The 24,152-nt window shown below is 58.4% G+C and overlaps 1 protein-coding gene across 1 annotated transcript; it reads right to left on the bottom strand.

The window, feature by feature from the left end:
* On the bottom strand, positions 1-24,152 carry STRA6 (signaling receptor and transporter of retinol STRA6). The gene is made up of 20 exons (XM_042941436.1): positions 24,046-24,152; positions 22,398-22,436; positions 20,208-20,391; positions 16,657-16,723; positions 16,257-16,342; positions 14,929-15,068; positions 14,283-14,306; positions 13,920-14,086; positions 12,478-12,600; positions 10,254-10,321; positions 10,000-10,076; positions 9,667-9,728; positions 8,560-8,722; positions 5,359-5,434; positions 4,220-4,353; positions 2,981-3,098; positions 2,796-2,897; positions 1,920-2,083; positions 1,500-1,649; positions 1-886 (listed from the first exon to the last, which is right to left on the bottom strand). Exons 3-20 carry the CDS (start codon positions 20,318-20,320, stop codon positions 738-740), a joined length of 1,983 nt encoding a protein of 660 aa, XP_042797370.1. The 5' UTR covers positions 20,321-20,391; positions 22,398-22,436; positions 24,046-24,152; the 3' UTR covers positions 1-737.

The raw sequence follows: 24,152 nt of genomic DNA, 5'->3' as shown, positions 1-24,152 counted from the left end.
TCCTACGGAGGACTGTTTCTCAGGGACAAGTTTATTACAGGGAGCACACTAACCCCTTTCATAATATCTAAAGGCATACCAATTGCAAAAATATCAGGCTCTCAAGTGTGGCCAGCTCGGTGTGGGGCCTGCTTTGAGCCATGACTTTGCTGCCCAGTAGGAGCCCATGGCTTCCTCCTGGGCTGCCTCGCAGGAAGGCACGAGGCCCCCCCAAGAGGAGAGGGGGAAGCTGGAGGAGAGAGGAAGCCCTGTGTCTGGTTCCGTGGTGGTGAGATCCAAGGCTGAGGTGGGGCTGAGCTGGAACGTGAAGCTGTTCTGGGCTGAACCTCACCAAGGCCAGGCAGGAGAAGACCGCAGTGAGGCTGAGGCTGGTGGCAGAGCCAGCATGGGGAGGGGCCTGGATGTGGCCTCCCCGGTTCCACTGGCTCCCAGACCAAGAGCCTACACCACCAATTACTTCCTCTGGAGCCCTTGCTGGCTTCCCAAGACAAAGGGTGCAGACCAGAGCCCTCTGAAGCTCCTGGTATGAGCAGACCTCCATCCAACCACAGCGACCCCTGGCTTCTGATGCTGGTCGCTGATCCGGGGAACTTGCTGGCAGAGAGGCTGCCCTGGGGGGGGGGGGGGGGGGGGACGCTGGGGACACTGGGGAGGGAGTGGGCTGGGAGGAGGGGAGGACCCCAGCACAAACAAGGACAAGGTGGCTTCCCGCACCCTCGGGGCTGGGCTCCGTTGACCTAGGCCCCCAACAGGGCCGTCTTCCGGAAGGCTTGCAGGGCCGGGTTGTGCAGCAGCGTGTAGGCCAGACCCCAGCGGGCCCTGCCTTGGCGGGCCCTGGGCCCTGCTCCTCTGGCCACGGGGTCCTTGGTCTGCAGCAGCTGTATCCCTGAGAGGGAGAGACTTCCTGTGAGTCACTCAGCAAACACCAAGCCAACCCCTCTGGCACCAAACCTGAGCAGTCTGAAAGCCTCATGTGTGTTGTTGGGGAGGCTGGTGACCCCGGGGCTCCAGGGTGGGAGGTTGGGAGAAGTGTGGGCCGCAGAGGGGTGTTTGTAAAGGCTCAGGGTGTTGTCCTGCAGGGGGCAGGCAGAAGAGAGAGGGGCCAGCTCTATGGAGGGGACTGGAGGAAGGGCTGGGACAGCCAGCTCGGTACCCACCTCCCTACTGCGAACTTCCCGGGCGGTAAGGAAGGGGAAGACCTCTCATTCTCTGCGTGTGAAGGGTGTGTGTGTGTGTGTGTGTGTGCACTCTTACGGAACGAGCAGAGGGAGACAGTGTGCGGTGGGATCAAGGCTAAAAAATTACCCCGAGAGGCACCAGGAAAATGCTCACTTCCCTTCTCCCGCAGGCAGCGGAGGGAGAGAGGAAGTGAGCATTTTCCTGCGGTTCACTCCATTGTACGTCGTACATACTTCCTATGTGTGGCAGGGGGCGGGGGCATGCCTCGTCCCTCAGCGAAGGTGGGCTCAATTCCCGCCATCCCCAGGGGGAAGGCCCACCTTCTTCTTCCTCCCCGTGTCTGAGGCCATCCTGGGGGCCCCGGAGAGGCTGGGGCCGCTGTGTTCGCAGAAGCAGGTCACAGAACGCTGTCGTGGCTGGATGCAACTGGCTGGCCTCGATCTTCAAGAAGCTGCAGTATGTGTGGTAGCCTACGGTGGGTGGAGGACGGCAGCGCTGGGGGAGGAAGCCCCCCGCCCCCCGCCCCGCTCCGCCGCCACCCCTAACACACGTACCGGAAGTGTCCTGAGCAGCCTGCCGGCGCGCCCCCCGACCCCCTGAGCGCACGGCGCCTGCGCTGCCCGTGGGTCCCCCGCCCACACCTGCCACAGTCCCTCGTGGACTAGCTCGGGGCAGAGCCTCCCTCACTGCTTTCACAGCCTAAGCAACCCCTGCTCCTGGCCCCTGCCCAGCGGCCCTACCGGGGTCGAGATTGGCGGCTCGAGGTGGCAGCAGGCTGAAGTCCATCTGGCCAAGGTGGACAGCATTGTAGAGGGCAGAGAGGAGCACTCGCCAGGCAGCCACCACGGCGCCCACCAGCACGTTGATGGGGAAGAAAAAGAACGTGACTGCGGAGAGCGCTCGCCTGGGGTGGGGGGAGAGAAAAGGCTTGGAGGCTGGCCCTCCCCCACCGAGCCCCTTCCTCGGGGTCAGGGTCAGACCTAGGTACTAAGCACAGCCGCTGTTGTTCACTGCCTATCATTTATCGAGTATACCTTCTAAGCACCCTGCCCTGTGCTGGGCCTGCTCTCTTGCCCCCCACCACGCTGGGAGACAGGTGGTGGTACTGAGGCCCAGAGAGACTGGATGGCTTAGCTAAGGCTGTCAGTGGCAGAGCTGGGGCTTATGTCCTGGAACTTTCTGTGACCCCAGTGTCCCATCTCCCTCCTCTGGGTCCCTTGTCCGCTGACTCCAAGTCTCTCCTAGGGCTGAGGTCCTCCCACAGCCTTTCCATCTAACATGGAAATAATGTTTCTGTTAACCTCCTTCCTGCAAAGGGGGAGACACATGGTTTTGGGGAACACAGAGGGTCCAGGGGAGAGCGGTGCTGATCCCCAAAGCAGGAAAGGCTCATGGAGTATTTCTGGCACTGTGACAGGTGAGCAGAGAGGTATTCTGGAGTCGGCTGGGCCACTGTTCCCTTTCTCTTTGGGAAAGTCAAGCTCTCCTACCCTCCGCTGGGCTTCCCGAGAGGAAAGGGAGAGATGGCAGTGGAGGAAGAAGGACACGATAGGAAAGACCCCGAAGAAGAAGAGGCTGAGGTCCTGAGGAGACCACAAGCCCAGGAGCTGCCTCACCGGTTGGTTAGCTCTGGGTGTCCATGGCGAGTCTCTAGGAAGATCCAGTGGGCTGCCATGTTCTGCAGGACCACGGCCAGGACCAAGGTCAGCCAGAAGGGCCTGCAGGTGGGGTGGGGAGGATGTCACTGTTAGTGGCCCTCTGGGCGGTGGGCCTAGAGCCCTCAGCTCCTTGCCTCTCTCACCATGAGGACTCCAAGGATCGGAGGAGCAGGAGGTTCCTGCCGTGGAGCACGGGCATGAACACCAGGAAGGCAAGGACCATGATCCCCAAGAAGAAGATGATCTGTTGCACCAGGAGCCCTGCAGGACAGGGAGGTGCAGGGGGACAGACATCAGGCTCTGTGGGACCCCAGCCCACCCTGGCACTCCCAGGAACCCAAGGGCTTAGAAATGGGGCAAACCTGGTTTCAGATCCCTGCTCTGCCGCTGCCTTAGCTGTGCCAACTAGAGCACGTTACTTTACCTCTCTGAACTTCGGGTTCTTCCTCGGTCAAATGAGGTCCTGGCCCCTACCTCAGCAGGCTTGCTGGGAGGATCCAATGATATAATGTCTGTGGCAACTCTTTGAAAACCACAAAGTGCTTTGCAAACGTTATTTCCCCCCAGTTGTCCCCAAGCCCTTGGGGACAAGATTGCATTTTAAATTAGTGTTGCATTCCTATTGGCCAGAGTCCTGGCACACAGTTGATGCCAGAAACTCGTCTATGGAAACAACTGGCTACTTGTTTACACGAGGTCATGTGTCTAAAAGAGCTTGGGAGGTATAAGGTCTACCAAGAGGAGGAATTACAACTTTTTGCACTAGTAATTTCTCTTCTCCTTTGTCATTCTTCTCCTCCTCCCCCGGGGAGGTGAGGACCGAAGGAACCAGCAGGCAGGGAAATCAGGCCCTGGCTTTTGCCACTCTGGCCCCAGCCCCCTCCCATTTCAGAGGGCTTTATTCACTGCACTGCCTGTGGGGAGAATCAGAAACGTGCTAGAAATTAACCTCACCTAACCCTCTCAGGGCAGGACCCCCTTGGCAGCCCCAACGATGACCACAGAACCCTGCTTGCATACCCCCAGTGATAGGGATCTCATTATCTCCACAAGGCAGCCCACTGTGGCATAACCCACCCTTATGTAAGCAGGAATGTGCCTCCGTGAACTTCCCACCTTCCAGCCCTGGGTTCACCCTCTGTGTAAACACCTGGTGGCAGTGAGGGGCCATCCTCATGCGAGGGGTATCCTTTCCCCAAGGGCTTCTGCACCTGCCCCTCTCCCTCAACCTGAGTGAGCCTCCTGAAGGCAGAGAAGGCAAGGTGGGTCCCTCTTGTTGATCTCGCCCCAGTTTGCCCCAGCACGGGTAGACACCCAGGGGCAGCCAAGACCTGCTGAGAGCTCTCCCCTCCCCAGCTGGGAGGGGGCAAGGGGGTGCTCACCAAGGCAGGTAAAAGCAGTCTGGTAGGCACTGAAGCTCATCCAACAGAATATGGCTTGGCGGGAGGGGTGGGGACTCCGGGGCAGGGGGCCCAGGTCCAGGGCAGCCCCTCGGTACAGAGCTTGCAGGTTGACCCTGGTTGGGGGAAGGGGGTGAGGAAAGCAGAGATCTCAGGGAACACACACACTCCCTAAAGTCCTCCTCTGGGCCAGTTTCTGGCAGAATTCCCTGTCTCCTTACGACCTATGGCCACAGGCAGGAAAGCCAAGGGCTGTGGGAGCCAGACAGGGCTTCCTGGAGGAGGTGGTATCTGAGTAGAGTCTTAAAGGATGAATGAGTGTAAGTTTTAGTGCAAGGCAGAGATCGGGGGAGATGAGTTCAGGCGGAAGGCTCAACCTGAGCCAAGTCAGAAAGGCGAGGAAACGATTGTAGGAACGGAGAGTGACTCTCAGGAAGCAAGGTTCCAGGCAGGCAGAGGCTTGAGGGCCTTGAACGCCGGCCAAAGTAGGGCCAACCCTGTGGGAAAAGATCCCTGGGTAAAAACCCTGAGGCCTGGCAAATGCACACTCTGCCGTTGCTCCCCTTCCCACCCACGCTGCTTCTAACTAGAACCTTCTTCCCCACTCTGCTCACAGCTCACAGTGTGCGGGCAAGCGAGGCAATCTGGGATTCAATGGCCCATCACAATCTCTTCAGCGCCCCAGCACCAGCCGGGCCACCTCCACAGCCACGCTGGCATGTGGCAGGTTCACTCCAGCCCCTGTTTCTGACACTGTTCCCCCTGCCTCTGGCCACCCTTCCTCCCCCATCTCTTGCCTCTTCCAACCCCCGGCTTTCCCAGGCTGCCTTCCAGCCCACCCAGGTGGTCCCTTCTCAGAGGGCAAAGTCCACACCCCAGCTTGGGGTCTTCCAGCCCTGTATCACTCCCACCAGACAGGAAGCCCGGGAGGGTGGGCACGGCGAGGCCCCGCCTTCTCCACCCACCACAGGGCAGCTAGGCAGGCGGACACAGTGACCACCTGGGCCTGCAGTGGCTCTCCCCTCTTCCCAGACCCAGGGCTTTCCCCACAGGCCTCCCGGCTCAGGGCTCCTGCACCTCTTCCCCACAGCTCCACTGGGGAGTCAGAGCCTGCCACTGACCTGTGTGTCACCAGTGAGCGGATCAGCATGAGGAAGGTGAGTGAGCACGACAGGACCAAGGCCGAGATGTAGCAAACTGAAGGGGGAGAGAGAGAGCAAAGTGGACGGCCTCCCCGGGGCCCCCAAACTGCTGCCGGGGCGGGGCCCGGGTAGGAGTCACCCCTGCCCCCCACCCACGCTCCGCCTTGAGTGGAGACCCCTTGCCACCACCCCCCCACCACCCCACCCCGTTCTCAGATGCAGTGCAAGTCAACATTCTCAGCGGTCTCCTGCCCAGCGACTTGGCGGCCAGGACAGGGAGAGGCCAGCTCTGAGGCTGCAGACCTGGTCTTCACATCTGTCTTGCTGCTTCCATTGCGGCGTGTTGCATTCAGGCCTAGCAGGGATTGGGGGCTGCAAGCCTCCTGCCCTCCATCAACACCCAGCCTCAGTCTGCACCCTCACAACAACCCCACGGAAGGGGTACTGGGCTGACCAGGGGGCTGAGGCTCAGCGAGAGGGCCTGACCCACCAGTTGCACCGCTGGGAAGTGATGGCTTGAGACCTGCAATTGTTTCCAAGCAGACCCAGAATCAGCCCAGCGTGCCTGCCCCCTGATCACATCAGTCACCCTAGGGAAGCGTTCCTGGTGTCTGTGTTCCATCCAGAGACTGGGGAGCAGGAGCAAACACACAAGGAGAGGCAGGCACTTGTTCCCTGTAGCCTCAGGTGTCGGAGAGGTGGGTCTCTGCACTGACAGCACAGCACGACCACCCGGAGCTGTTAAAACCCCCTGTTAAAACCCCTCGTGGCCCCGGCTGCACCCCAAGCCAATTAAATCAGAATTTCTGGGTGTGGGACCCAGTCCTTGGCTTTTGAATGCAGCCCGGGTTGAGAGCCACAGCACTGGGGGCTGCGCAAAGATAGAGCCTTAATGATCCATTTCAATCAGCCATTGACTGAAATCAACCAGGCCACAGACAGGTATTGAGGGCCTGCTAACTTCTTGAAGTTAGGCTGGTGTCGGAATCACCAGGAGGGCTTGTTCAGTCATAGAGGCTGAGCCCCACCCTCAGAGTTTCAGGAGTCTGGCAAGCGGCTTGAGCCTTGGGATTTTAAAAAAAGTTACCAGGTGATTGTTAGGCACAGCCAGGCTTGAGAACAACTGCTACCTAAGAAAGCACTAGGCACATGCAGCTCTGTCCTGCTCCTCTTGTCCTTCAGGAGCCAGCTCAGCACCAACAAGAGGGCGCTCTGGACCACCTTCTGCCAGGTGAGGGGCCTGTCTGTGAGCCTGTGCAGGTGAGTGAATGGGTTAACGTGGGGGGTTGGGGGAAGGCAGCCCCCTTGGCCCCAGGCCTGGCCATCTACCTCTGCTCCTTTCTCCCTCAGTTGGTTCCAAACCTGGATCTCTCCAAATCCTGGTACCCACAAAATCCTCCTGCTCTCTGCTTCCTCCCCCCAGATAGATCGGTCTTCCCCCCACTGGGTTGAGGGCCTCAGCGACAAGGCTGCCTCTGTAGCTTTAACACCTGTTTTGCAGTAGGGAAAGTCAAGTCCAGAGAAGTGAAGTGCCTTGCCCAGGGTCACACAGCTTTTAAGTGATGGAGCAGGAGTTCCATCTGAGCTGTCTGATCTAGTCCACGTGACTCAGAGGCAGGGCCCTCTGTGAGCGATGCTAGGCTTATGGTCCAGGTGCCCAGTGGGCAGCCGGAAAATAGGGTCTCGGGGTTCAGCAGACATTAGCTCCTCAAGCTAAGCACAGACCAAAGGGCCCCTGAGCCCGCATATAATCTCAGTCCCATCCCTGGCTTACTGAGTGGCTTTGGACATAGCTCTGAACCCTCCTGGACCTCAGTTTTCCTCATCTGCGGACTAGGAGAGCAAACACTGCTCTGTTTGGCCCCTGAATCCAACAAGATCCAAAGTGGAAGCATTTAGGCTTGGAAGCTGCAGCAGGTGATTGTAAATGCCAGTGTGGTGAATAGAAAAAGTCCACCATCCTGGACATGTCGCCTCCTGCCTCTGAGCCTCCATTTCCTGTTCCTGCAGATTGATGAGGCTGAGCTAACAGGGCTGCTGTGACCTTGGATGTGGGCCGATGTGGGCCACGTCTGCTCCTGCCTGTGGCCCAGGTGGCAGCCAACTTAGAAAATCTCCCTGGAGGTGTCATTTTCAGCCCACCTACAACTTGTCACCTGTCCAACTTGTAGGGCCACATGTCCAGGGTAGCCTCTCGAATGGGAGCAGAGACGCTCAGGAAGGCGGTGGGAGTGGTGGTCAGGGAAGGAAGTGGTGACTGCACACATTTCTGCCCACCCCCACTTCCTGCCCCTTTCCGTGCTCGGCATGCCTGGTCTGCGGGGAGAGGATGATGTTAACAGTCAGGAACAACTGCTGAGCAGTCACACCTCCACCTGCAAGGCTGGCAGCCTAAGTTCCGACCATCCCGTGTTCCTCCTCGGAAGCCAGGGCGCTCGTACCAGCCCAGGACCCCCAAGTCAGCAGAGGGTTCAGGCCCAGGACTCCTGACCACCAGGCCTTGGCTCAAGGTGGTGGAGACTGTATTACTCTCTTAGCTCCACTCTGCCTGGCTGTGCGACCCCAAGTGAATCCTTTCCCATGTGTCAAGGGGGGACACTTCTCAGTCTCCTCCACAGGGCTATTGGGAGGGCCTGGGAGGTAGTATAGGTGGATGACAGGACTAAGGGCTAAAGGAGGCATCAGACCCCAGAAGGGGAGGCTGGTATGGTTCCCCGGCCCACAGGCTCATTGTCAAGGGAGGGAAGGAGAAAGGAGATGGCCCAGGAGGATAGGGATTGAGGAAGAGAAAGCATCATCCTGCCCAACCCCACCGGCCCAGTGTCCCACGTCACTGCCTCCTTTCCTCCTTCCCTACCCTCAGCAAGGCTCAACGGGCTGTCCCTTCAGCCCACACATCCAAGGCCTTGCCCATCTCCATGCCCAGAGAGCTGAACCCTGGAACCAGGGTGGGCGACACCACACAAGCTGACAAGGGGCTTGAGATGACTCCTTCAGGTCTCAGAGACTTGGAACTGGACACTGCAACCAGCCCAGTTTGGAGGGGAGGCAGTTGAGACCCACACAGAGGAAGAGACATACCCACGAGCACCCCGCATGTCCCTGGCAAGCTGGGACTGAGCTTGGGTGTCCGGCTCAGGTCCCCCCAACGGGCCCTCAGGGACTCCGGGGAAGCCTCACCTTCCAGAGCCCACAGCTGATGCTTCACCAGCCCCACCACTTCCTGCCTGTCCTCTGAGAGCACGATCCCAAAGCCGGCCAGTAGGTAGGAGGCGTCCGTGGTGATCCCCGCCCTCACCTTCTGGATGGTGGGTACCACGCCCACCAGCAGCAGCAGGGCCACCTGGAAGAGCCCCAGAATGAAGGTGCCAGGACCTGGCCGTGCTCACACCAGGCGGCCATCCCAGGAGAAGCGTTTTCTGAGCCAGCAGGGAGACTTCGGGGGAGAAACTGCGGCGGCACACGGCTGCATCCACAGGGCCAGCACCCGCCAGAATTCTTGTCTGCCCCGAGAGCGGCGTCCTCCTGCCCCTACCCCGCACACCGCGAGCAGATCTGACTTTGGCCTAACAGGCGGCAGCCGTGCTTCCAAGCGGCACAGCTGTGCACATCTGTCTCTCGGACAACTATCTAAACCTCAGAACATGAAATTTCCAATTTCCCATGTTGGCGAAAGCCGCGTCTCATACGGATGAGCCCAGGCTCACCGGGGTTCACGTTTTGGCTACCGTGAGGTATTAGCAATAGGAACTTGGCCAAGTCAAATCCACCTCTCTGAGCCTCAATTTCCCCCATCTGTCAAATGGAGAAAAAAATCCTGCTTATCTCCCAGGATTTGGGCTTTTTGGTTTTCTGGGGGTGTGCTGGGGGGGGGGGGAGGGGAGTATTTCTTAAACACATATTCCTTCCTAACTGTCCAAATCTGCCTAAAACTTCCCAAATGCTCAAAGAGGAAAGTAATTCTATTTCCTCTATTTTACAGCTGAGCAAATGGGTTCAGAGATGTTGAATAACTTGCCCAAGGTCACACAGGAGGCAAATGATGGAGTCAGGGTTTAAATCCATGTTTGTACGACTCCAGAACTCATGCTCTGACTCTATCTGAGCCCAGTAGGAGTTGACACCCCCTCTCTTCTGGGTCAGCCAGCATTCCCAAGATGTCCAGAAACAGCTAGACAGGATTGTAGTTTGGGCTTTGGGGGAGCTGAGCTGGGCCTGCGCCATCCCAGGCTTGGGGGTTGGGAGCAGGGGTCCAGAGGCAAATGGCACTGCGGGGGCAGGACATACCTGGTAGATGGCTGTCCCCGTCAAGGTGGCCGAAAGCACCAGCTTCAGAGGGAGTCGGAATCCTGCAGTCGCCAAAAGGAGGGATGTGGGAAGCCCAGCACCACTCAGGCCTGGGAGCCCCCACCCCTCCCAAAGAGCCCAGAAAAAGGGCCAGGACTTACAGGACCCTAGACCACCAAAGCCAGGCCAGGGGCTTTCCCCTTGTCCCCAGCTGGGACTGTTCCTCCTGACAGGGGTTCTGGGGGACGGGAGCCGGCCTCCCACTGCAGCTGTTTCGTGCAAGGAATGGGTGAGGTCACCTGCCACTCTTGACCTCAGCTCCCCACTCCATACCTCGCTGAGGAGTGTAGATGTAGTTTCCGTAGCAGATCCAGACCCGGGACAGGAAGCCGTGCTTGGAGGTGTGGGAGCTGCGGAAAGACCAAGGCAGGCAGGTGCCCTCAGGTGAAACCCCTGCCCTGAGCCCCAGCCCCAGAGTTTGGTTTATTCCTCACTCTGCCCCACCATGCTGCCCAGGGACAGCCCCCCCAAACTAGCCTGCCTACCAGCTCTGCCCACTGGCCCACAGGGAATGCCTAGGACCTCACCTACTTTCCAGCTTCTTTCGGCAAAGGAGGGTCCTCAGATATTCCTCAGAGTAACTGCTCTGCAGCCCCTGTGGAGACAGACAAATGGACGAGCAGATGAGACCTGGAGATGGCCTGGAGCCATCCCTGGGTCCCTGGGTCAGGGAACCACAGTGGGCTCCACGAAAGCTTCTTGCCTGTAGTAGGGTGCAGAGGACTGACCTGGGGGGCGAGGTCCGTGCCCCCTTAAGTTGCCCTTTCTCCTCCACAAATATGAGACTATCAGTCTCCTAAAAATACTCAGTGTGAGCAGTTCTTCTTGAGGTCTGTCTCCAGCTCTCTCCTGCTTTAGCCACTGCTCACTGCTTCCCTCCTGGCCCACAGGCCTCTGCTAGCTGAGACTGGGGCAGAAGGGAACCTATGTCCCACGGGCACATCCCTGACCAGGACACAGGAGGGGGCCATTCCAGGTCACATCCCCCAGGCCTCTCCTCCGACTCCAGGGAGATCACAAGGGTCACGGGATTTGTCTAAGCCCCATCCCAGGCCTTAAGCGGCCTGCCAAGTGGCAGAGGCCCACGGTAAGATGGGGTTAGCCCCTGCCCCTGATCATGAGACTGCAAGCCTGTCACGGGTTGCCATGGCAACCCTGAAACCCAGGGGAAGCGTGGGTCAGCTGGAAACTTGACTGGGTCCTTTGAGGCTTAAACCTCCCTGACCCAGGGCCAAAGAGAATTTTACTTCTCCCAGGACTTCTCAAGAGGAAAGGCATGCATGGAGGGAGAGGTGAGGCAGAGAAGATCCCTGGAGGGGGAAGGAAAGGGACTAGGTAGGGTAGAGACATGCCCAGTGTTACCACGTAAGAGCCAAACCCAGAGTCGGGCGGGCCCACGGAGGACCCAGGGCGGCCACTAGAGAACCTGAGCCCACCCAGCCTCTCCCGCCTCACTCCCCTTCTGTCCTTGGGGACCTTGGCTCCCTGTCTAGCTTCAGTCCCAGCCCCTCTCCAGAGCTCCAGGCCCGTGGGCCAGCTGCCTGCCACACCCCCATGACCGCGCCCCATCCCCTGCACACGCGCGCACACCCACGGTCCGTATAGCAGCCACCTCCCTACTGTCTGTCCCACGTGCCACCTCAAGCCTGGCCTTCACCTTCCCCAACTGAAGGGTTAACCAAGCCCTTTCAGCATCTGAGTCCCCAACCTTTCCTGAGTCTGTCCCCCTCCCCCTGAGGGCCTCTGCGGGATGGTTTTCTTCCTCTCCTCCCCCACCAGGAAGAGTCCTTGACCCCCCAGTTCCATGCTAGCCCATGGCTGGGGGATGGGCCCCGTGCTTCTCACATTGCCCTGTGAATCTTTGTTGCTGCCTGAATCCCCCCAGGGCACTGGGAGCTCCTGGAGGTCAGACACAAGTCAGTGGCTCTGAGTCCAGGGTACCTCGCCTGGGGCCTGACACTTGGTAGGTGCTTAGAAAGCTTCCTAATAAGATTGCCTTGTTTTGTAAGAATTCTCTCTCGTTATGATGTACCCACCCATCGATCTAAAAACTTCACAAATATGTGTTGAGTATCTATCGTGTGCTGAGAACTGGCCAGTGCTACAAATTGTGTGTGAACGAAACAGACACAAGCCATCTCTGCCCCTTTACTCCTCTTTTCCTACACCTGCTCACCTTCTCCTTATTCTGTCCCTACTCCAAATCCTTCCTGTCCTTCAGGGCCTCTACTGAAGCCTACCTCCTCCAGGAGGCTCCCCACCCCCCTCAACCCCACCCAGGCCTCTGTTCTTCCGGCTCACCCCTTCATCTGCCTTTATCCAACCATATCCAACCTAGAACTGATTCATGAAGCGACTCTGCCCTGGGTGTTTCCTGAATCATGTCGGCATCTGCAGGGCTCCTAGTGGGCACACGGCTCCTGGCCTGTCTCATTTCTCCACCTGGAGCCTCTGTGTCTCAGAAGCAGAGCTCTGACTTCTGCCTTCTGGTCCACTTCCCTTTGTTGGGTCCCCATTGTGCATCCGGCGGGGTGCCCCAGGTATCCTGGGTGCCAGCTGAGGGCCTGGCCTAACCTTTGCCCTGGGAGGGGGGGACTACCCAGTCACTTGGTGACTCAACAAATATTTTCTGAGCACCTGCTATGTGCTATGCCCTACACGAAGCGCGATTGCCCACAGGGCACCAACAGACATGCAGGAGCTCGGGGTGTCGGGTGTGACCAGAAGCCCAGCCCAGCCCTGCCCCTTTACCTCAGAGCCCGCTCCTGTCCTGTGGCTGAAGCTTCTCACCAGCTGCACCGGGTACCAAATGCTCAGGAATCCGAGGCCCAGAAGCAGAGGCAGGGAAGCCAGCAGGGAGTAGTACTTGTAGATCTAGGCAGACAGACAGACAGATTTCCAGACACACTGACCTCCTGCCTTCCTCCCGCAACAGAAGGCCAGGATCAATTTCCCTTCCCGTTTCACTCCCACCTGCCATGAGGGTGGCCTGAGGCCTCTGGCCCACCCCCTACCTGGGCCACTCAGCACCAACACTCTCGCTTCCCCTTGTGAGGCCCTGTGGAGATGCTCACCCTCCCCCGGGTTCCCGGACTCCCACAGCCCTGGGAGGAGCCAAGAGAAGAAGCTATGTAATCCCCTCCTCCTTGCAATGGGGTCTGAAACCGGGGACACCGGCTTTCTATGTTCCTTTGTTCCTGGGCTTTGGGCACAGGCCCCTGAAAATTAGAAGAGGGCCTAATTTTGTCTGTGTACAATTGCAACCTGGGCATCAGGGAAGTACATGCCCTACCTCCCGGCACTGAGACCTTCCCAGGGTTGGGCTCCTTCTGTATTCACTCACTTATTTGTTAGTTCAATACGTTTTTACCGGGAGCTCAGTAGGTGCCAGGCTCTGAGTGGTGAAAAAGACCAGTCAAGTCCCAGCTCTCAAAGAAAGCAACCAATCTGCATCTCTGCCCTGAAGGATTGGTGTTATCAACTCCGTTTACAGGGGGGAAACTGAGCCTCAGAATGGTGATGTGGTTTCCTCAAAACACTTAGCATCACCTGGCATCATTTTGTATATTTACTTATTGTGTCTTCCCTTCCGGAATGACAACTGTTGGGATGCCAGGGACTTCATCTGTCCTGTTCACAGCTGTATTCCAGTGCTTGGTAACATCCCTGGCACGGAGTATGTGTTTCAAATATGTTTGTGGAAGGAAAGGAGGGAGGAGGGAGAGAAGAAGCTGGGTTCAAGCTCAGGTTGCCTGGCTCCACCCTTGGGGCTCTAGATGGGGCAGCGTCACACCCCCAGCCAGCAGCCAGTGAACCAGGTTCTGAGGTTCTAGAATTCTCTTTTTACCCTCCAAGACCATCCCCCTACTCGGGGCTTGTCTTCCTCCATCACTCCTCACCCCCACTCCAGCCTGACCAAAGGAAGGCTGGGGAGTCAATAATGGAGGCATTTCAGACTCTCCCTTTCCCCTCTCTGTGCCCTCCTAGACGGTGCTGAGGACAGGCCCAGCCTCGTCCCCTGTTCTTCCCACAGACGGCGCAGTGTGGAAGGGCCTGTGTTTACAGGAGTGGAGTTCTGTGCACAGTGGAAGGCAGCGGAGAAGCCCAGCACATAGATAAGAGGAGAGGAGCCGTGCTGGTTCACGCAGCCCTCCATGCCCCTCTGCCTCAGGCTGCTGTGAGTCCGCGGTTACCTTGGGTGCCTGGGGGCACTCTACCCTCTGCCACACCTGGACCCCGAAGTGAGCCCAGGACAGTGTGCTGCCCAGCAGGTGTGCGGCTCCGTGCCTGACCGTGGCACAGGCGGCCAGAGGGTAGTAGAGGGCAGGGTAATAGAGCAGGGCGAGTATCTTCCAGGGCCCTGGAAGGCAAGAGGGGCAGAGGGAGACACGTGCTGGAAAGGCAGATGTGGGGCCTGGGTCCAGCCCCCCCCCCCCGCCGCCAGACCCCTCTCCTGCCTCCGCCTTCTGAGCCCCTCAGCTGGTTCAGTGAGCCAGAGGCCCACATTCAAATTCACGTTCTGACTAGTACCGGCGTTGTGATCTCGGGCAAGTTACCTCTGGGAGCCTCACTTTCTCCATCTGTAAAATGGAAACGGTGGTAGTATATTAGCAAAGACATCATGAGAAGACAGCGCTTAGCACAGGTGCCTGGTCAGCTGTCAATAAACTTAAAGTTGCTACTTTATTACCTTTCCCTTCCCGGACCCTCCTCAGGGTCCTCCGGTGTGAGATGGGGCTACTACCCACCCTTTGCAGGGTCATTGTGAGGACTGGTTGATCTGAAGAGATCAGGTTGAGGACAGTGGCCCCTCTTGCTGGCAGCTGCCCTTTGCACCCTCGCTTCTTTGAGCCCAGCTCTCAATTCTCCAGAACCCCTCCTGCTTTCTCCCCACTCTCCTCCGTTCTCAGAGGGCTGGGCTGCCTGGGGGATTCAGCCTGTGCTGTTCTGGGGGTGGGGTTTGCACAAGAACAGAAGAGGGGGACAGGGCGGTAGTGACCCAACAGCTGGGACCCACAAAGGGCAGGTTTCATGCACTGTGGGAGCAGCTGGGAGCTTAGCGGGTCAGCATCTTCCGGGCAGCGGCTTACGACTCGGAATGGGGCTACCTGACTCGCTACAGAAGGGCCCGGCCCCATGCTCCAAATTCCCACCCGGTGCATCCCACCGATCTAGCCCCAGGGCCTCAGCTGCACTGGGTACCTCGGCTAGTGGATGAGGCCAAAGTCAGGAACGGCAGCGGGTCCTCAGCGGGGAACAGCAAACACAAGGAGCTGAAGAGGACCGTGAAGACAGCGGCAGGCACCATCCAGGTCCTGTCCCCAGCCAAGAAATCCACAGGGCTGGCGCAGACAGGGACAGGACAGGAGGGAGTCACTCAGGCCCTGTTCCCCACCCCCCCCCATTCCCTTGTGCCACGTTCCATAAACCGGGGAGGTAAAGGTGGAAACTTTCCCGATGGAAACTGAGGCCCCATCACCCATTCATCCCACACGTGTTTGTGGGGTGCCTGCTGTGTACCAAGTTCTGGGCCTTGTGGCAAAGGGACTCCAGGACATCCCGCTGATACACATACACACAGTAGGAACAAGCCAGAGCACCGCTCCCTCCGCCCACCCTGGAAGCTCCGGGAAACAGCTGCCTCCACACAAATCAGTCTGTCTGGGCTGGCAAACCTTCAGAGAGCTCGGAGAGTCACAACATCCTTGTGCAATAGCCACCGCCCCGGCCTGGGTGTGGCCCGGGGCAGAGGGCAGACAGCGGGCACAGCCGTCCCAGGCCCTGGCCCTCTGGGTTCAGGGCAGGCCTCTCAGACCTTCCGCTTCTGTCATCCAGCTTCACCTCATGCCTCGAGAGCTCCGTCCTGATTCCTTCTTCCCTCCAAGCCCACAAGCTCTTTCCTGGGCCCACCAGTGACAGAAACCCCAGGCTAGTCCTCCCCAACCATCATGGCAGGACCCACCTGGGTGTGTGGTCTTGGCCTGGGAACGAGGCTGTCTACACTGGGGTTCCCATCACCACCTCCCCCAACACTTTGGTCTCTCCCGTATAAGCCTGCCCAGGCCCATCTCCTCAGGGCCATCCTTGTCCCAGGCTCTGGGGTCACAGGACTAAAGGAGATAGGGGAAGAAAGTTCTAGCCACAGGGACTGGAGATCAGCCTCTCATGATCTGCCTTTAAACATCGGGGTCTGGTGATACCCTCAAGAGAAACGAACCCTCATGGGCACCCCCTGTCCAGACCATGGGCCGTCTGAGGAAATGTATTCTGGAGCCGGGCCCTGTTAGGTTTGTGTCTCCCTGGGCCTGGAACAGGAGCAGGTGGGCCTGAGCGGGTCCCCCCCACTTCCCTCTGGGGCTCGTGACTAAACTGAGAGCCAGGTAGGGGTAGGGAGAGCCCCCAGGCTGAAAGGATGGGGACGTCACCGAGACCTGAGCTGACGTCTAGGTACCTAACAAACCACCACGCTCCCAGAGTGGCTCCTGTCAGCCGGGCCACCTGAGTGGGAGTGCCCAGGCCTTGGCACCAACCTGGGCAGTCCAGGCCTGCCGTGCCCGCAGCGGGGCCGGAGCTGGCGGCACCTCACAAGCACAGCCAGCATCAGCAGCACAAGGATCTGAAAGGAGAGCACAGAGCAGGACGTGGGTGCCCAGGCCTTTCCCTGAGGGGCTGAGTCTGAGGGCTTGGCCTCAGTGCCCAGGACGCCCCCTCCCTCCCCTTCCCCCAGGGCACGAGCATGAGGCATACTGGGGACTGGCCAGAAAGAGGTGGCCAAAGTCTGAGAGGTTGGACTTGGCTGCATCCTGGTTGGGGTCCTCACCCTGGGAGAGCTCCCGGGGTCCCCCCTCACCAGCCACAGCAGGGAACGCAAGAGCCCCTGCCCGGCCTGGCAGTCGGTTGCAAGCCAGTCCGGACTCAGGTTGGACTCACCGACAGCACAGCCAGGCAGGCGTGGAGGAGGCCGGACAGCACGCTGGGGTGGCAGGAGGGCACTTCCCTGCAGAGCGAGGGAAGCCTGGGTCAGGGCCGTGTAGGGACTCCCTTGGGTGTGCAGCCAGGGTCGGGGTCCCAGGCGGTCTACCCTGGGACTCCACCCACCACCCCCCTCAACCCTCCGGTCTCTCCTACACAGGCGTGCCCAGTTCCACCTTCTCAGGGTCACTCCAGGGTTTTCACACCCCTCGTGGTGTGCCAGCCCCGTGCCAAGCTCTGAGGTTACAGCGCTGAAGGAGACAGGGGGCTCCCAGGGGAAAACATGGGAGAAACAGAGTGGGCCAGCTGGACCTGGACCCCTCTTCTTTCTCACCCACATTCTTCCTATCCTTCAAGGCCCACTTCGTTCCTCCCTCCTCCAGGAAGCCTCCCTGACTGCTCCAGCCCTCATAGACCTCTCCTTCTCGGCACAGTGGTTGAACGTTATTGCCTGGGTCAAGCAATCAAGTGTTTGGCCCTATGATTTGGCCCTTTGATTTGAGTTTAAAAGATGGTTAGCGCCTGCTGAGGCAAAGAAGGGGAAAAGTAGCTCCGTGTAGAGGAAGGAACATGAGGCAGCCGAGTGACAGGCAGCAGACCGTGTGGCTGGGGCCAGGCACTTTCAGTTTACAGTCTACAGGGGGGAGGGCAGGCCAGAAGCAGGTCGCAGCAGGCGTGAGAGGCACTAGGGAGCCACTGAGGTGTCTGAACAGGGCAGTTGTTCTGGATTTGGGGAGATTTCTGTGATTCAATTTGAATCACAACAGCAACAAGTAGCACTTACAAAGAATTTGACTAAGTGCCAGATGCTGTCTGTTCCCTGTCTTAACTCAGGCATTACCTAAGAGGTGGGTGCTATCATTATCCCCCTTGTTCAGACAAGGAGACCAAGGCTCAGAGAGGCTAAGTATCTTGCCCAAATCACACAGGAAAGCAGCAGAGCAAGGATTCGAACTGAGGTCACCTGGCTCCAACGCCCACATCTGACCAGGCGGGAGAGGTAAGGAGCATGGAGGGAGGTTTTAAGTTGAACCGTATGAAATGGTCATTTCCGTACATCAAAAATCTTTGAGAATCGGCATTTTCAAACAGTTGAGCACAAGCCGTGGCAGGGGAAGGGGGATGGCAGGGTGCGTCTCAGAGGTGTGTAGGAGGAAGGAGGTACACGCCTGGAGACAGGATAGTAGAAGGAAGGGGAGTTTCCAGAATGACCGCTGAGTTCTAGGCCTTATTCCAAGATGAGAGGTGAGGACCAGAATCACATGTGGCCAAGGAAGCCCAGGCTGGGTCTCAGACACTCAGGGACAGAGGTCAGACTGCAGTGGTGAGGACACTGAAGCAGAGGGGCAAGACCGCTGTTCCTAGACGTTAGGCTCTGAGCCTACAAAGGGCCCCACTCAGAGGGAAAGGCAAGCACATCTCCCTGGGTTGGGAGGGAAAGGCTGGCTGGCTGATGTGGGGGCCTGATACCCTCCCCCCACCGCCACAGCAGAAGGGCCTGGTGTTGGCCTCTTGCTGGGAGGCAGGCCAGGAGGGAAGCCTCCAATTCCCCTTTGAAGTGAGGGGGCGGGGGAGGCGAGTGTCATCCTGGACGGCTGCCACAGGCATCTGTGTCCCCAGGCTCTGGCTGAGAAGGTCAGTGTTGGTGAGGAGGGGATAACACATGGGCAGATGTCGGGCTGGGCACACGACCGGGTCAGAGGGGCTCCGGGGGGTAAGAAAGGGCCAGCTTGGCTTACCTGGAGCAGTCCTGTGCCCACAGAAGACCCCAGATGACACAGCTCACCCCATCAGACTCACTGCCCACCCCCCAAGCTTTTCTACCATGAGGGCCCCTGGCTAAGTGTGACCAGGAGACTGAGTCCAGCCAGCCACTGTCACCAGTGCCCACCAGCCCCAACCCCAGCCTGTTGGGGCACACTGACGTGCCAAGGGGGACTACCATCAGGAACTCCTCAAAGCTTTGTGCACCATCTCCCTGGGGTGTCTGACTCACTCAAGGAGAAGTGAGCCCAAGTTCATCTCCTTGGGATTCCCCTGAGCTTCCACCTTCGGGGGTGGGGTTTGGGGGACAAGCAACTAGACTTGGATTGGCCAAGTAAGTCGATTCAAGCAAACCTCCTCATTCTTCCCTGCGGTGGGAGGAGGGAGCTGCAAATCCCAGATGCCACGCACATGACAGGCAGTGCTCCCCGTCACGCAGGCCCTGCTATGTGCCCAACTTCATTCTGAGCCATATCTGAAGAGCCCGGCCCCAACCAATCCCCCGGGCCCTGAGGCTCCCAAGGACTCAGCTGCAGATTAAGGTCTTAACCCAAATCAGGATCTGTGCGCTCATGGGTTCCTGGGCCCCTCCCCGTTCTGCTACTTCTCCCGCCCCCAAAATATGCAGCAGGGAAGAGGGGAGCCCACAGGCTGTCCAGATCAGCTCGGGAAGGGGGTGGGAAACCCCTTGCTGACCGCGGAACTGCTGACCAGGTGGCCAGCATCCTGAGTGCTCCAAACAACAGCAGCCTCCCCCAGGCCTGGGTGGGGCCTCTGTCCCTGCTGGGTGACCCAAGCCTGGCCCAGCCGAACCCCAGCCCCTGGGGAGGCACACAGGCATGTCTCCTTCTCCAGTTTCCACTGTTGATGGAGAGCAGATGTGTATACATCTGGCTCCGCACCCCGCCCCCCCCAGCCTCACCTTTCCAGTACTGTAAGCCCTCAGACAGAGGAGGGGGGGTGGGGGTTGGGGCCAGGGCCAGGAACAGGAAGGGGAGAACAGGGCTCTGGGGCCCACACAGGCGAGGAGTCCTCGGCGGCCTGTGGGGCCCAGGGAGCCCCGGCCCCTCTGCCGGGGTGCTCAGACTCAACAAAGAGAGGGGCCGGCAAGTCCTCTGGCCGCACTTGACTGCGCTGTGGTTGCCCCCTGCCCCTGGGCTCGCCTGAGCACTCCTGCAAAAACGAAAGGACCCCCTCATCTTCATGGAGACTCAGAGCCAGTCAAAGGCAACAGGGTGGTATGTTTCCTCAAGGACTTTCTTTCCTCAGGTCTCCCCCTGCCCTGGCCTGCCCAGAGAACCTGACACTTGTGAACACCACGCCCCAGATGGTCACCACAGGAACCAGTAACCCCTTGAAGGCAGGCCCAACTTCCCTCAACCACTCACCCAGCACTCACTCTCCAGCCCAGCTGGAGTCACCCAGGGAGCCGCCCCAGACTGGCAGGATCTGAATTTGCAGGGATGGGGCCCAGGAGGTTGTATTTTTAACAAACCACACGGGTGCTTTGTAAGTGACAGTCCAGCCCAGGTCCCCCTCAAGTACCAACATCAGGGCAAGGGCTGTTATTCCCATGTAACAAGGGTCTGAAGCCCAGAGAGGCTGTAACTTGCCAAGGGTCACACAGCAAATGAGGGACATGGTTCATCTTAGCAGTCCTGGCCCAGGGGCTTCCCCATCCCCCCACCGGTGACCTTGGCCACACCCCACCCTCCTGGTGGACAGAGCCAGGGCTTCCAACTTACCCCTCTGGCTGGAGCTCCTGGCCACCCTGGGGCTCGTCGATGTACCAGTTGCCATAGGAGTAGTCATCCGTGGCTTGAGAGGAGGTCTGGTTCCCCACCGCCTGGGACGACATTCTCTGGCCTTTCTCCTTGCCCCCGCCCCCAGACAAGTCAGGGAAAAAGCCACCACCGATATGAAAAGAGGCTTAGGAGGGGAAAAAAAAAAAGGAAGAAAGAAAGAAAGAAACCCAAACAAAAAACGTTTCTCTTTAATCCTAAAGGTTAGTTTCTTGCTTTTAGCTCTCTGGAAAAGTCTGTCTGGGAGAGAGGGCCAGAGCAGGCTGGCACGGGAAAAGGGGAAGGGCTTTTTGCGTCCCTTCCCGTCCCTTCCCGCCCCGTCTTGCCCGTTCCTGCTGGAGATAGTTATCCCCTTGGGAAGAATGCACCCCTCAGGGTCCTTAGGTTCTTGCTGGAGCACCTGTCGGTCTGACCCCCAGCCTTTGTGCAAAGGACCATTTTCAAAGAAAGTTTGTCCAATCCAAGCTGCCCACGGAGAACCCCCCCTTCCTTCCCCCTCCCCAAAGCCACCCAGACCTACCCACAGACACACACTCAAGGAAGGGCAGGGAGGAAGGAGCTGCAGAGATGAAAGGGTGGGCGGGCAGCAGGCAGGCCTAAACAGCCTGGACCCTCCCAGCTGAGCTCCAGGTCCTTTCTGCCCTCAGGGGTTGAACCCAATCCCCCTCTTTGTTCGGGCTCCCTCGAGATACCACTCCACCCCCCCCCTGCCCAGCCTTAGCTTGCCCGTCTCTGGCTCCCTTGGCCCTCCTGATGGGATCCCATCATGGGCCTGACAAAGTCCCCCTCCCGGGGCAGGAGGCCCCAGCTCCACCTTGCAGGGGTGCGGCCAGGAGGGTCGAGCGGGCACCTGGCTACACACACATACCTGCCCCCAGCGCCTGCCCCGAAGCGCCCACAGCTTTGCCCACTGTAACTGCAGCGCGCCAGTTACACACAAATCCAGCGTCCTGCAACCCAAGGAGACAGCTGGAGCTGGGCTAGGGGTGGAGGCAGGGAGGGGGAGTCTAGCCATTCCTTCTCCTGGTGTTCCATGAAGGAGGCAATATGTGTCTCACTGGTAAACCCTTCTAGTTTCTCCAACTTGATTTCACAAGGAGATAACTCACCCCCACAAGGCGGAGATTAGTCCTTTAAACACAAACCAGACCCACGAGTATGCGAGAAGGGTCCCTCCGGTCTCCTGCTCCTCCCAGGCTGTGGGGTGAGGGTAAGGGAGGCAGGGCCTGGCAGAGGCTGGGGCTTCCTCTGCATCCTCCCTCCCCTGAGAGGCTGCACCCCTGGCCAGCTCCCCTCCCCCTCCTGGCCCCAGCTCAGAAGGGAGGCAAGATGTAGATAAAGACAGAGAACAGTTCTCAGGCCCCTGTCCCAGGGTGGGGGTCAGGCCCTCTGAACCTTTGAAGGTCCCTGTCTTTCCAATACCCCAGAGGGGCCCTGGGACATGGCCCTCCCCAGCTAAGGTATTCATTCAACAGGATTTTTTTTTTAAAGGCATTCATCCATTTATTCTTTTTATTTTTTGTATGTTTGTTTATTTTGAGACGGGGAGCGGGAAGGGGCGGGCGGGGCGGGGGGGGGGGGTGCAGAGGCAGACTGAATCCCAAGCAGGCTCTGCACTGTCATCACAGAGCCCGATGCAGGGCTCAAACTCACGAACCTTGTGATTATGGCCTGAACCAAAATCAAGAGTTGGACGCTTAACCAACTGAACCACCCGGGTGCCCCCATCCATTTATTCTTTTTTTTTTTAATTTTTTTTAACGTTTTTATTTTGTTATTGAGAGACAGAGAGAGACAGAACGTGAGCAGGGGAGGGGCAGAGAGAGAGGGAGACGCAGAACCCGAAGCAGCTCCAGGCTCTGAGCTTCCAGCACAGAGCCCAACGTGGGGCCCGAACTCACAAACCGAGAGATCGTGACCTGAGCCAAAGTTGGTCGCTTAACCAACTGAGCCACTCAGGCACCCCTCGTTTATTCTTTTAACAAAAATTCATTGAACAATGACTAAGTGGAGGCACTATTCTGGGCCCTGGGATGTGAGAGTTTACAGTGCGGAGGGGACAAGCGGGTAAATAACCTGGAGTCTGAGTCTTCCTGTCTACAAAGGGAAGGTACAGAATGCTCTGATGCGTACCAGAGGAAACTGAATTTGGTCCGGAAAAGTGGAGGATTCCTGAAAAAAAAAAAAAAACAGAAAAAAAAAAAACACCTTTCTGTGGAGATCTGAGGGCAAGGAAAAAGTGAGCGGAGAGTGGGGGTCTTGAGGGTGGGAGTGGGGGTAGAAGGAAGTGTGTTCCTGATAGAGTGAACAGCCCTGGGGGAGGCTCAGAGGAGACAGAGCTTGAAATCCTAAAAGCTCCCCATGTAAATTTAATAGCCAGGCCCACAAGGCTTTCCAGGATTAGGGCCCGAGTTCTCTGTCAGCCTCGGTCGCTCCCCCTCCTTCCCAAATGACCCCTCTTCCAGGAAGACGGCTCAGAACTCCCGCCCCACCCCACAGAGTTGTCCTTGTCAGCTGACGCAGAACAGAGTCGGCACTTTGTGTGGTGCGACGAGGGAGCCCACACTTCCTGTCTGATCCCAGGAACCTGGGGTGAATCCAGCCTCCCAGGCCTGGCTGTGACGTCCTGGGGGCAGGGCTCTGCCTCAGTTGCTTCTTACTCCCTCATTCTGCTGATGCACAGTATGGGGCTCTCCGGTGACAATGCCTTTATAAACTGGGTTTGCAAAGCCATGGCTTGCTCTAGTGACCGTCACTCCCCCAGGGGCCTGTCTGGGGCGCGCCACTATTTCTCCAGCCAGGCTTTGCAGAACTCTCTACTCCAACACCAGAGCCCCGCACTCCCTTCACTGCTGAGGAGTTTTGGACCCCCAGCTTAGAGATCAACTGAGTCCCATCTGCTCTTAAATCCCCATCATGATACCTCCAACAATTGGAGTCCAGTCTGTGATGGGGAGCTCATTCCCTCTATGTTCATAACTGGACCATCTTGCCTGTCAGAGACCGTTTCCTTCCCTGGAGGGAGCCTCCCCGGTCTGGTTTGTTCATCCATTCATTTAGCCAACAAAGGTGGATTGCATGCTGATTATGCACTGGGGAAGGTTCTACAGACTGAGGATGTAGCAATGAGCGAGACAGGGAAGCCAACGTGTACCGGGGCAGTGGCGAGATGGCCGTGTCATGAGTGCTGAGAGGGAAAATAAACTGGGACAAGAGAAGAGACACAGACAGCAGTTGGCTGCGTTAGGCTGGATGGTCAGGAAAGCCCTGGTGAGGAGGTGACCTTGGGGCAGAGACCTGGAGGAAGAGAGGGGTACCCAGCTGGGCACCTGGATGGAAAGACATCCAGGCTGCCTGAAGGAGTGTCTCTCAACCTCGGGGGCTGCAGCTACACTGGCAGGGAGGGGCCCTGCAGAGCCCAGGCCTGATCCCTCCCCCACAGTACCTCTCCCCTAACCAAACCCTGCCCCTTCCCCAAAAGGGACTTCCAGTTAATGCCTTCCAGTGGCCTCTCCCCACCAGGGCTACTCCAGTGCCCATGATATCACCTCCCTCCTCACCAGGGAGATGCAGAGGCCGTCTTCAGGGAGGCCCTAACCGGAGGTGAGGAAGTTGCGAGCTTTGTCCCCCTCCTTGGGTGTGGGCACAGCTGACAGAAGGCAGCCTGGTGCCCAGTACCTTGATCAGGGCCATGCTGGAAACAGGCAGGAGCAGGCCCAGGAGGAAAGAACACAGTTTCTATATAGCAAAGAGAAATGCCCTGGTTGGGGAGGCAGCCTACCTGAGCCCTGGGGCTGGCTGTGTGATCCTGAGTGTTCTCTTGGCCTCTCTGGGTCTCAACCCTGCCTCTGCCCCAGGAGGGGTGGGGCTACCAGCCTGGAGATTCTT

The sequence above is a fragment of the Panthera leo genome, chromosome B3 (genome assembly GCF_018350215.1).
Source record: "Panthera leo isolate Ple1 chromosome B3, P.leo_Ple1_pat1.1, whole genome shotgun sequence".
NCBI classification, from domain to species: domain Eukaryota; kingdom Metazoa; phylum Chordata; class Mammalia; order Carnivora; family Felidae; genus Panthera; species Panthera leo.
The sequence above is the reverse complement of the archived record's forward strand: the minus strand, read 5'-3'. Positions and strand labels throughout refer to the sequence as shown.

Bases quoted from the DNA above. Each gene is read 5' to 3' on its own strand.
- STRA6 (XM_042941436.1), bottom strand. From the start codon at position 20,320: ATGTCGTCCCAGGCGGTGGGGAACCAGACCTCCTCTCAAGCCACGGAT. The intron at 16,724-20,207 runs GTAAGTTGGAAG...CTCGCTCTGCAG, and splicing joins CAGGAGCTCCAGCCAGAGGG to GGAAGTGCCCTCCTGCCACC. The intron at 2,084-2,795 runs GTGAGGCAGCTC...CCCCCACCCCAG, and splicing joins CACCCAGAGCTAACCAACCG to GCGAGCGCTCTCCGCAGTCA.